Source organism: Pan paniscus, chromosome 13 (assembly GCF_029289425.2).
Source record: "Pan paniscus chromosome 13, NHGRI_mPanPan1-v2.0_pri, whole genome shotgun sequence".
NCBI classification, from domain to species: Eukaryota; Metazoa; Chordata; class Mammalia; order Primates; family Hominidae; genus Pan; species Pan paniscus.
In genome coordinates this window covers 40485845-40498361 of record NC_073262.2, presented here as the reverse complement: position 1 = coordinate 40498361, position 12517 = coordinate 40485845, and the positions used below count along the sequence as shown (strand labels likewise).

The window sequence follows — 12517 nt, the reverse complement described above, 5'->3', positions numbered from 1 at the left end:
TGTCACCTTCCTTTTTATCCAAAGCTAAGAAGTTGTTGAAGGACCTAGATTTGAAGTTGGCTCTTCTCCTTTCCAGCTGTGGGGTCTTAGGGGAAATGTAATCGCCTCTCAGTCTCAGAATCGTCATTGATGCAGAATAAACCTGAGAAATAACGTTTGTGCAGGTGATTAGCAGGAAGCCTAGGACTTCCTTGGTAAGTGTTGAATTCAAAAGTGTGCAGAGAAAAAAAAAATGGAAGTTTTCTGAGTTCCGTGGGCCTGCAGAGAGTCTGTAGCTTTTATCAGTGACCATAGAGCTGAGCCGAGGAAGACGGCACCTGTCAGAAGGGCGGGAAACTGAAGAGACTGATGATGGGCTGCTGCTGGGTAGAGGCCCAGATAACCTGCAGCCAGCAGAGGCTCACTGCTGGGCCCAGGGGCTTGTCGGGCTTCCTGCCTTGAATAGCATATGCATGCTCTTGGTGTAGCAGGATACAAAGAACAGTGGCTAAGGGAAAGACGGAGGGGTGCCAGTTAATTCCTCTAGCCCTGTGAGTATCCTGAGGAAAAGAGGAGAGCCAGCTTGACCTCCAAAACAAAGGCCTGAGGAGAAGAGAAGAGCCAGCTTGACCTCCAAAGCAAAGGCCTCAGCACTGCCAAACCCAATATTTCCTATTATAAATATGAGATGAAATTTGTAAATTATATAACCTTGCCTACCTGTGTAATTTCAAAAGGGAATAATTCTCTAACAAATATAAAGGAGAAATAAAAGGAAAAGAATTTCTAATAAAGCAATACATATTTCAGTATTATGGAGTCAAGAACTGTACTGTCCCATACCCAAGAGCTATACCAGGCACTATGATGCCTTGTTCCTCCTCACAATGAGTGTTTTTATTTAAAAGGAATGAAACATTCAGCTGAATATGGTCAGCCTTTTTACTTAAAATTGACATTATGAAGGAGGAGCAAAGCCTGAGTGTGTTTACGTATACCCACATATAAATAGAATTGCCAGTAATGTGATAGCTCCAAATATAGACTAATGTGGGTATGTTTTACTGGAGACTCTGACATCCTCAGTGGCACTGACTTTGTTGCTTTGATCTTTCTGAAATGGTGACAGCTCATAGGTGACGTTTCAGATAAAACAGAGCAGAGACATTGCTTTATTTACATGGTGATTATGTCTCTGGATAATTCAATGTATGTTTGAACTGTCAAAAAGTTAGAGTCTGACTGGGCATGGTGGTTCATGCCTGTAATCCTAGCACTTTGGGGGCTGAGACAGGTGGATCACTTGAGGCCAGGAGTTCGAGACCAACCTGGCCAACATGGTGAAACCCCATCTCTACTAAAAATACAAAAACTTAGCCAGGCGTGGTGGTGTGCACCTATAGTTCCAGCTACTCAGGAGGCTGAAGCAGGAGAATTGCTTGAACCCAGGAGGCAGAGGTTGCAGTGAGCTGGATCGTACTACTGCATTCCAGCTGGGGTGACAAAGCAAGACTCTGTTTCAAAAAAAAAAATTAAAAACTAGATTCTCTAAGCCCACGTGAAAGCCCCACAGGGCATTTGAAAGTTTCGTGGGCAGTGGACGGTTCTTCCTGTGCAGGACTGTCCTTGGACATTGTGAAGCGCTTATATCCCTGGTTCCCACCCACAGACTAAGGGTAACATTCTCCAGTTATTATGGTAGCTGAAAATGCTCTCACACGTGGCTAGAATGCTCCCTTTACAACATGACCTTAAAGGGATATGAGGATAGAGGTGGAAACAAAATCAGGGGATAAATTTAGCTGTATTAAAGAATGGACTCAACTGAGCACAGTGGCTTGTGCCTGTAATCCCGGGAGTTTGGGAGGCAGACACAGGAGAATCATTTGAGGGCAGGAGTTTGAGACCCACCTGGGCAACATACAGAGACCGTGTGTATACAAAAAAAAAAAATTGTTTTTAATTAGCCAGGCATGATGTGCACATCTGTAGTCCCAACTACTCAGAATGCTGAGCAAGGTGATCTCTTGAGCCCAGGAGTTTGAGGCTGCAGTGAACTATGACTGGGCAACAGAGCAAGACCCTTTGGGGAAAAAAAAAGAAGAATGGACACTTCATGAATTCAGAATTGTCATGGTTTGCACTTGGTTTCTTTGACCACACGTTGTTTTTAAAATAAAACCCCCTTTAGGACAAAAACTGCCATTCCTTGTTTTTCTGAATATTATGCTAATGATTATTCCTGAAACCATCCCAAAAATTCTGTGTATTTCTGATGGTGTCATTTTTTTCTATCACCTTTTGTATGCACCATGACTTAGCCTCCTGGGACTTTAAAAGCCTTGATTTTTCTTGTAATTGTCTATGCTGACCTTTCTGTCTTAGCCAGGATAATAGATACTGGTTTGATCTATTAATAGGTGATTTTCGGGGCTGGGTTCTGGGTAGGAGAAACTGTTCATCATTTCTTGGTGTGATGTTGGGGGCTAAAGCCTCCTGTAGCAGCTTCCTTGTCACCTGGTTGTGACATTATCTTATTTCCAAGTGGGATTCAAGGTACAGAACCATCACTGTTTTGTTATCTGCTTATGGATGGTTTTGATCATCAAGGGGAAGGACACAGTGTCTTGTTACCTACACGATTATAACTCAGTACCATAAAAAGCATAGCACTCCATCTAGCACAGGTTATTTTAAAAATTGCTTGTGAGACTGAGGTGTTCGGTTCTTTTCCAGCTGACATCCCAGCATCCTTACGCTGAAGTTTTCATCGGGCGGCCACATGTGTGGACTGTTGACCTCAACAATCAGGAGGAAGTAGAGGATGCAGTGAAAGCAATTTTAAATCAGAAGGTTGGTTCATTTTATTCCACTTTCCCTCCTTTCTAATGTGACCTGAAATGTGTATAAAACACACCATAGGTCCTTGTTTTTAGCAAACAGATCTTTACCACATCAGCTTAACTCTGGAATTAGAAAATAACCAAGCTGCAGGATTTGGCCTGTGGATTTCATGAATGTTCTGTGAAATGGAAACAGAGCTGGTATCCTGATGTGGGCATGGATTCCATAGACCGTTTAGACATGACCGTGGATCCCAGGCACAGGAGCAGGAACTGGAGTCATACTTGGTTCAGTGACCTGATTATGTTGCTCTCACAAAGATCTGAAAAGATAGCCCTGCTTCCTCTACAAAAGAGGGAGAAGTGCAAGGAAATGCTGAGGAATGTTTTTATAGAACATCTGTTTGTTTGTTTGTTCTATCTAAACATGTAGTAGAATTTTGTAAAAGTAACTACATTTCTGGCCTCTTCTGATCAATTCAACAGACATTTGTAGGTACCTACCATACACAGAGTGCTCTCTGAGTCACCTGGGGTTGTGGAGGGTGGGGTGTTTACTTCCATAATCATAGAGGAGGCTGGCTTCCCACCTATCAGAAGTTTACCATCCAGTAAAGGCGAGTTCAGTTATCCTTTCTCCCAACTCGGAGCCCACCGTGGACTCTCACAGCTGCACTCTGCTGCTGTACTTTGGTGGGAGCACTTTTTACACTTAGTTGCGATGCTTTAAGAGAAGCCGGGGTAGGCATGTGGGAGGGCAGGCTGGACGCACACAGTGTGGGTTCAGTTCTAGCTCTACCACTTACTAGCAGCTTCCCTTCATGTATAATGTAGGGCTAATATTACCATTTGATTGGTCACTTGTGAGGAGTAAATGAGATAATGTATATAAAGTCCTTAAGTTCAATGTCTACTAGATAGTGTTTAGTCAATATTAAGTATTATGATTTTTGTTGATAGTCTAAATTTCTACTACACCGTTAGCAACATGAAGTCAGGATATACATCTGTCTCATTTCTGTATTTCCGGTGCCCACATAGGGATTTACCCAATGGATAGATGGGAGAGAAGAATAGATGTCTGCAAGTAAGCATAATACAAGGCTGAATATGTTCAGTGCCAAAGCAACATGCAAACGCTCCAGGAGTGGAAGCTGGGGAAGGCTTTCTGGAGAATGCAGCCTTTTAGTTAAGTCTTACAGGATGAGGAGTAATTTGCAAAGTAAAACTCAGAAGTGGGTGCAGAAAGGCATGGGTTCAAAGCACAGTGTGACTGAAAGGGAAGAGGCTGGAAAGGCATATATCCTGGGAGGGATAGCCAGTGTGCCCATGTGGAGGCCATCTTACCCTCTGGGAAACAGAACAGGATAATCAGTTTGTGGCCCACTGAACTGCTGATTTCAGTTAATTCAGAACATCTCCAGGGGAGTGAGGGCACTCCGATGCATTATCTGTGCTCTACCCGCTTCAAGGTGGTCTGGTTATGGGGCTTTGGTGTCAGCTTCCCGTTGATGATACATACAATCCCAATCCCAGTTTCAGCAGTTTCAGCAGTCCCCAACCTCAGGAGACCGAGCTGATAAAAGAAGTGCCAAATGGAATGTGGTTCCTCTAGGCTGCCTCAAAATATCTGCCACACACCAAAAGCTTCACTACTGGAGTCATTCCTATGGAAGGGTGAAGGTTCTTCTTTCTTGATTCTCCCAGTCCCTTAGTATATGAGCTTCCTAGGGCTGCCGTAACACAGTAGTGCAAACAACTGAGTGGCTTAAAACAGCAGAAATTTATTCTCTCTGTTCTGGAAGCAAGAAGTCTGAAGTCAAAATGTCAGCAGGGTCATGGCCCGCCCCCGAAGTCTCTAGCTAGATATCCTCCCTTGCCTCTTTCAGCTTCTGGTAGGCCTAGGCATTTCTTGGCTTGCGGCCTCAAAGGTTTGATCTCTGCCTCCATTATCCTATGGCTTCTCCCTGTATGTATCTCTGTCTTTTCGTTTTATACAAGATTAGGGCCCACCCTAATTCAGTGTGACCTCATCTAACTTGTTTACATCTACAAAGACCCTATTTCCAAATAAGATCACATTCACGGGTGCTGGGGGTTAGGACAGCATATCTTGTAAAAGGGGTACAATTCAATCCACAACACTTAGTTAATGCTTGTACTCTTGAGGAGAGTAATTTAAAAGCTGAGGTAGAAGCAGAAAAGAAAAACACACCAAGATACATTATAATCAAACTGCTGAAAAGCAAAGATAAGGAAGAAAACCTTGAAAGCAGCCAGAGAAAAATGTATTACATTTAGAGGAATAATGGTATTAACACAGCCAACTTCTCATCAGAAATAATGGAGACCGTAAAAGGGTCCTCAGGAGCCAGAATATGTGTGGGGCCTTTCAATAGGCCATGGTAAACGTTCAGGGGTTTTTTTTCTCATTTGTGTTTTTAGTTTTTTTTGTTTTTGTTTTTGTTTTTGTTTTGTTTTGTTTTTTTGTGGTTGGTTTTTGTGTGTGTGTGGTTGGTTTTTTTGTTTCTTTCTTTCTTTCTTTTTAAGTGTTGAGGATTTTATAAGTATGATGGGAAGTTTTGAACAGGGGGATGAGATGACCTAGTTTACTTTGAAATTATGAAGAGAAATTACAGATTCTGCTTACTCAGAATCCTATGGTTAGTAAATGGAGGAGCCGTGACTCAAACCCTGGCCTCCTGATACTTTCTAAGACCATTTCTTATTGAATGATGCCAAGCCACATCTGTCAGGTCAGACCATGGAGGGCTTCTCATGGAGGCTGATCTCTAAAAGCAATTGCCTGCAGAAGTTGTCCCTGACTTGGAAAGGTGAGTTGGTACTAGTGGAGACAGGAAATCTCACAAGGAGGGAGGTCAAGAAGAGAAAATGGAGGGGAAGATAAGGGAAAATTTCCAAGGTCAGCAGGAACTTCACAGTGCAATCTGTAGGCATCCTTCCTGTGGCCCTCGCCATATGAGTAACAGTCCTTTTTTTTTTTTTTTTTTTTTTTTAACAAAGCAGGATGCCCAAGAATACTTCCTTGCTTCTCCACAGCTGGCCTAGCTTGGGTTTCTCAATGACTGGATGTGATTTAGCATTCTTCTTCATTCTGTCCCCCAAAGAGGCCTTCACTTGTTCCTAAAGAACTTTTATGCAGAAAACTGCCCGCTCTCCCAGCCCCCAGTCCACATTAACAGCTGTCACTTCAGAGGCTGCCAGGACTCTGAAGAGCTTTCCAATGCAGAAGCCCCTGCCTGCCCTCACCCACAGGGTCCAGCAATATAGACCTACCTTCTGACTCACCGACTTCCTTCCTTCCTTCCTTCATTCCTTCCGTCCCTCCATCTCTCCCTCCTTTTTGCTTTTCTTTTATAGGAAAATTGTTTGCTTCATATCCTTTAAAACAGTGAACTGCCCCAAAGCAGTGAATGAGTCAACATCCCTTTGGTTAAAGTGGGCTAGGTTGGTAGGAGAACAGAGGAGGAGCCATTTTTCTGTATTTTTGGCTTTGAACCCTTTGAATTAACTTTCTTTCATTTTCTAATGGATTCCCTTTGGAAATGTTGTTGGAATGGTGCTTGGGTACTCGGCGTGCTTCCTAACATAACTAAATCTGTTCATCTCATGAAAGATGACCATGGATGTTTATTTCACTGTACAAATCCTACTTTAACACTGATAAATGAACCCAGATATGCCATGTTCTTTGTTTTAGATCAATCCTTCTATGAATCTTTGAGAGGAAACTTATCTCTAGGCCAGCAATAGAAAGCTTCTGGAGTCACCCATGGGTTGAGTAAACATCCTTTAAAAGAAAAGAAAAAATTTTACATTTTGTGTGAAGGGCTGTGTCTGGGTTAGAGAGGGAACAGTAAGTTCAAAAGCTTGAGTTGACAAGGAACAAACTGAGAACATGAAAGTCAGTTCTTCATAGTATTTTGAGCTCTTCAGAGATGAGCTGTCTAGGAATAGAGTGACCTCTCTGTTCTTATAGAATAGTCTGCCATGATATTACAGTATTTACGGCTCAGCCTCTTTGAGCTCTATTCTGACAGCTGTAGGCCACTGTGGCCCACATTTGTGCATTTGTTCAGCATTTGAAGACAATTAAAATTTCTGAAAATCATGGTTGAAGATTTCAATGTAATGTGTGATTTGGCACACGAGAAAGGGGGAGATGATGCCCTGAGACCAACTGCTTGGCTGCCAACTAAGGAATGTTATTTCTGTTCATTGTCCCATTTTCAGCAAGCTTCAATTATAGAAGTTTTGCCTAGTTCTCCACCCTGTAGATCCCAGCAAACATTTTAGAGGTAGCTGGTGCTGGTGAAGGTGCCCCCCCGTCTACCCTATTGCTGAGAGGAGCTGTTGGGCTCCCTGAAGCAATAATAGACTATATTGCTGGTGATTTTCTCTCAAATGAAATTTTCATTTTAGATTGGTAATACCCCTGAAAACACAGGCCTCATAGTGTTGGCAGACACTGCGCAGCAGAGATCAAACCCACATTTCTTCCCCTTCTCCAAGGTGTCACAATATTGATAAGATTGCCTCCTCTACCCTAATGAAGCATCCTGTAGCGTTTCCTACTCCCCTCAAATAAAATCGGGCTCTTTAGCATAGAAACCTCAAGGCTTTTTTGGAAATTCAGTGAATTTTCTACCTCGTCTCACCAGTTCCCATAATACTGAGCTGCAGTTACCTGCTGTCCTTTCATGTTAAAGACCACACTACTTGTTCACCAAGGATGTCTTCAGCATCTTGGCCCTCTCCAGTTTGGGCCTGCTAGACTCAGCCTGCCTTAAAAGCCCAGCATGAGTAGAAGTCTGCTTTGACCCTCTAGCCTCCCAGGACCCCCTAGCTGACTTCTTGTGACACTTTATAACTTTATTTTTACACCGTGAGTTCTTTGGATACAGGCTAACCTCACCTACCAATACAGACCAAATACAGGTCACTGTCACGAATCCTTCAGTTGTTCATTGTTGCCTTAGAGCAGTGACCATGCATTCATTCAACAGATGTTTGCTGATTTCCTATATGTGCCACACTGTGCTCATCACTAGAATGTAAAGATGACCCAACAGCATGGACTCTGCCCTGTGGAAATTACCTGCTAGCAAGTGATAACTTCCATCTTTTGTTGAATGCCCACTATGTGCTAGTCACTAAACTAAGCACCATTTTTCTCCCAGATAATCTTTGCAGCTTAAAAGAGGTGAGTTTTTCTTATCACCCTTTTACATATGAGGAACCTGAGACTTAGAGATGGCAAGTCATTTGCTCAGAGTCCCACACCTAGTAAGGATCAGCTTGAGATCACGACTTGCAAGTCCATAGTCAACCCTCATGAGGCCGACTCCTGGTGTTAGCACCCGTGTATTGAGTGAGTCGGAGGACTGAGGAGGTGCTACATGTTCTCTGTCCTTCTCCTTCATGGTATCATGCTCTGTTTCCACAGATTGAGCCATACATGCCATATGAATTTACGTGCGAGGGGATGCTACAGAGAATCAATGCTTTCATTGAAAAACAGGTAAGGCTTATCAGAAGTCAGTCTGTCTTGGCTGTGTACTGCTTCCTGTGACGCCATAGGGCTCTCAAGAACATTTAAGAGCTCACTGTGTTTCTGTGGCTATTTTCCTGCTTTGGGAGACTCTAGAAGCTGGATAATAGTAGCATTGTCATGGTCACCCAAGAGAACCAGTATTCCCTTGGAGTAGGTATGTTCTTGATGACAGTGTAAGGTGAAATGGAAACTTATAACAAGAGAGATGGGATGATTACTGTGAAGATGCCCCTGACCATCGGGGTCTGTGCCCTGAGTGGGTTCTGAGGCCCATTCTCACCTTAAGAAAGGCAAGAATTGAAACCAGCTTTTTCTAAGCATTATTTTAATAATACATGTTCAGCAATTCTAAATGTTAGGACTTTTTAGAGGTTTTCAGACATCTTCTAATAGCAGGACCCTTTGTCAAATGAAACCTTATAAGTATATAAAACAGATAAAAAGCAGGACAAAGCCAAGGAGGGTGCCAAGAGTCCCACCTTCCCCAACAAGGTTTGGAAACTGCAGCATGTGCTCCTAGAAGTAAAGGCCAGGAGCCTGTTGCTATCATTTTATAGCATTTTAATTCCTTGGACTTCAAAAGCAACACAGAGCTAGAAATAGACGGACTCAGAACCCCTGTGGGTAGGAGAATATGAACTCTTTGACTAGATCCCAGAAATAAGGTGCTCTTCCTAAAGGATAAAGCATTTTTTAAGGCAATCAAGGGATCTTTACACAATAGGGGATGAGGATGGTGCACGCTGAAAATAGAAATGGTGTATTGAAAATCTAAGTAGGCCCAAGGTGGGCTTCAAAGGAAGAGTTGATGGTTTGAGGAGACTGAAACTGTGGCGAGCAGCCAGCAGCCCTGGGTGCTGCTGTTGGAGCTGGGAGCCGTGGTCATATACTTCGGGGTGGTGTGTCTGATATGCTGAGCTTTTGTTAGCAGCAAGAGAGCGCGCTCTGCAGCCAGGCCATGTGGGTTTTACTCCTGGCACCATGTGTTTCTAGTTATATGACTTGGGCATGTTACTTGGCCTCTCTATGCCTTAGTTTCCTTGTCTGTAAAATAAGGATGATGCTAATAGGACCTACTTCATAGGGCTGATGTGAGGATTTAATGAGCTAATACATACAAAGTGCTTAGAACAGAGCCTGGCACATACATAGTGCTCAATAAATGCAAACTGGTACTGTTGATTATTTAATACGTTATGCTATATTGTATTGTAATACACTACTTTGTAGTATAATTATTTGGTTTCACGAGAAACCATTTGAATCTTTATCTCATTCAGCCTTTATATGACACCAGAATGACAGTATCATCACAACTCTAGCAACCACATCCATACAGATTTTGTGCCAGCATGTGCCAGACACATCATAATATAACATCTCATTTAATTCTCACGGTAATTCCAGGAGGTGGTAGTAATAACCCCATTATCTGGATAGTGGAAACCAAGACTCACAGTTATCAGGCTCACAGATTGTGGAATCAAGATTTGATACGGTTTGATGTGAGGCCAAGTCTACACCAACCATGCTTACCAGGGCCTCAGGAGACAGAAGGTGTCCAGAGCTTTGCTTCCCGTCTTCTTGCATCATCAAGGGCTGCTCACCCTTCCTGCAGCTGCAAAGAGGAGTCGCAGGGCCTCCTTCAATTGTGGGTCTTAAGACATCACAGCTCTTGCCGCCATCTCGGCAGCTCTCTTGAGATCATACTAAGATCACTGCAGCTGCTGCTGAAACCCTCTTTGCCTGTCTCCACGTCCTCTTAGGGAAAATAGTTACCCAACTGCCAGGCATAAATGACTCTTGATCAGGTTTATTTGAAGGCTTTTATTTCTCCCCTGAGGCTCAGGAATTCCAGCCAGTCTTTAAAAGTTACCAGCTCCTCTGTAAGCCTTGCTGGGCTTCCTTTCAAACAGGAAGGTCCTGTTCACCAAATAGACCTTGCTAAATGCTCCATAATGCAGAGGCTCCACCTGGCTTCACCTCTATATCCCTAGTAACCTGCTGGACACATGGTCGGTGCACAGTAACTTCCAGGTGACAGAAACAAGGAAGGAAGGAAGGGAGGAAGGGAGGGTGAGTGTGCTTTTTATTCCTGTGTGTCAGGAACCAGGAAGCTCATCTTGGACTTCATGATTTGGAATACATGTTACCAAAATTGTCTGCTGGAAAGCATGCTAATAAAACTGCACCCCCCCCAACCCCCACCATATAGGCCTTTCTGCAGAAATCTGCAGTTCACAGAAATCCAGAGGTTTCTTTTTTGCCTGCTGTTGTTGATTCATTCTTCTACTCTGAATTATTTGTCAGCTGGAACATGCCATGGGCTGTGTGGTCAGTCGGGGAGGACAATAGCTCCAGGTCCCCATCCCTGCCCTCAAGTAGCTGCAAGTTTCATGGAGAAGGCAGCCAAGTCCACAGGCAGTAAGTGCCACTGCTGTAGGTTCAGCCTGGTAATAGTGAAGCAACAGGATGCTTTGGGATCACATGGCCCAGCCCGCCGAGGGAGGACGGGGGAGAAATGGTAGAGTGTATCTGAAGGCATCTTGCAGGAGGTGAGTCCTGAAGGCAAACTGGTAGCACAGACTGAAGGCTGGACAAGTCCAGATGTGAAGGCCTGGAGAGGGGAGAAATGTCATGGGGAATGATAGGCACTTGACTGAAGAGAGGGATGAGGTAAGAGACCAGGCTGGAGGAGGAGATTGCAGAATGTGAAAAGACGCTGAGGCTCGGCTGAAGAATTCCAGTTTGATTCTGGGATAATAGGAAGCTAAAGAAGGGCTTTGTCACAGGCTAAGGGGCAGTGGAACTGTCAGATGGGTGCTTAGAAAAATCATTCCAGGAATCTTGTGTTAGGGGCATTTCTTATTAAACATTCTCCAAATGTTCCTAAATGAGCAATAAAGGGGGCCTATTTTGAGTTTATCTCAGAGATTCTATTGAACCCAGAATGTTCCCCTGATGCCAGAAGGAAGATAGGAAGCCAAGACCCCATTGGTTCACAGATTGGGTCTGCTACCTCTTTTAGCTCCAGACCCCAGTGTTTTAGAGGTTGGAGTATTCATTATTTTTTGCAACTAGACGAATATCTTCAAAGGGCAGCGAGGATGGAGAGGAGGTGTTCCTGGTATGAACAAGAAAGCCTGCAGCTCCGAGGAGGCCCTTCCCATCCCTTGAATGGTAGGAACACTGCAGCCCTAATTAGGCCGATATCTGCCTTCAGAGTTCTCCATGTGATCTGCAAGGAGAACACAGAAGCTTTTACCCCAGAAACCTTTCAGGGTTGTCCGTCACGCTCAGCCAAGGCAGTGGGAGCCAGAGGGAGCCAACAGACAGCAATCGAGGGCACCCCGGGCTTCAGTGTGCAGTTGAGCAGTCGCCAGCAGGAAACCCCCCTCATACCCAGCCCTCCCTGGGTACAGGCACCCAATGAGAAAGACTCCTGGATCTAGGAAAACCACTTGCTCTTTTCTCTTAATGTCCCCACTTCCTTTACTGTACTGAAAATATTGATTCAGAGTGCATGCTCTTTTAAATCAGCTTTCTCAAAGAGACGCTGTCTCCAGCAGGGAGAACTTCTTTGTAATCTAAGATCAAGCACTGTTGTTCCCTATCCTCAGTATGTGTGGGCTTGTTAAGCTTTTCATTATGCATTTCTTGGGAAAGTCTTTTGTATTAGCCTCAGGTCAGACAGTATAGCAGGACTTTTTTGAAGGAATGGCAATTTCAGATTGATTTATTAAAACCATACATATGCTCTTGAATTATATTTTCTGTTTCCTGTAAAGACACTGTAAATATATAGCATGGTCACAGTCATGTTAATTTGTAAAGAGCTGTGTGATTCATCTGAGAAGCATTCTGGAGAGAAGGAGGGTAAAAAAAGAGTTAACTCCAACACTGGCTGTGGAATCAGCTGAAGGTCCTAGGATGTCTGTTCATCAGAGCCCAGAATAAGCCCACTATGGAGTGTTCTAGATGCAAGGACAAGCCTGTTATGAATCTGGAGAGTCCAAAGGTGGGAGCAATGGTAGAGATGACAGATTGCAAGGAAAGAGGGAGAAATTGAAAAGGGGAGAAGGTTGGTACTAGCTTGAGGAATGTTTACTCTTGAGAAATC

General features: G+C 43.8%; 1 protein-coding gene across 3 annotated transcripts in view; it reads left to right on the top strand.

Moving 5' to 3' along the window:
• MGAT5 (alpha-1,6-mannosylglycoprotein 6-beta-N-acetylglucosaminyltransferase) overlaps positions 1-12517 on the top strand; it is a 330207-nt gene that overhangs the window by 295612 nt on the left and 22078 nt on the right. For all 3 annotated transcript variants that reach the window (XM_034954099.3, XM_034954098.3, XM_063595173.1), the window contains 2 exons: positions 2716-2832; positions 8290-8364. In XM_034954099.3, the coding sequence (XP_034809990.1) occupies positions 2716-2832; positions 8290-8364 (192 nt within the window). The remainder of the gene's footprint in view (positions 1-2715; positions 2833-8289; positions 8365-12517) is intronic.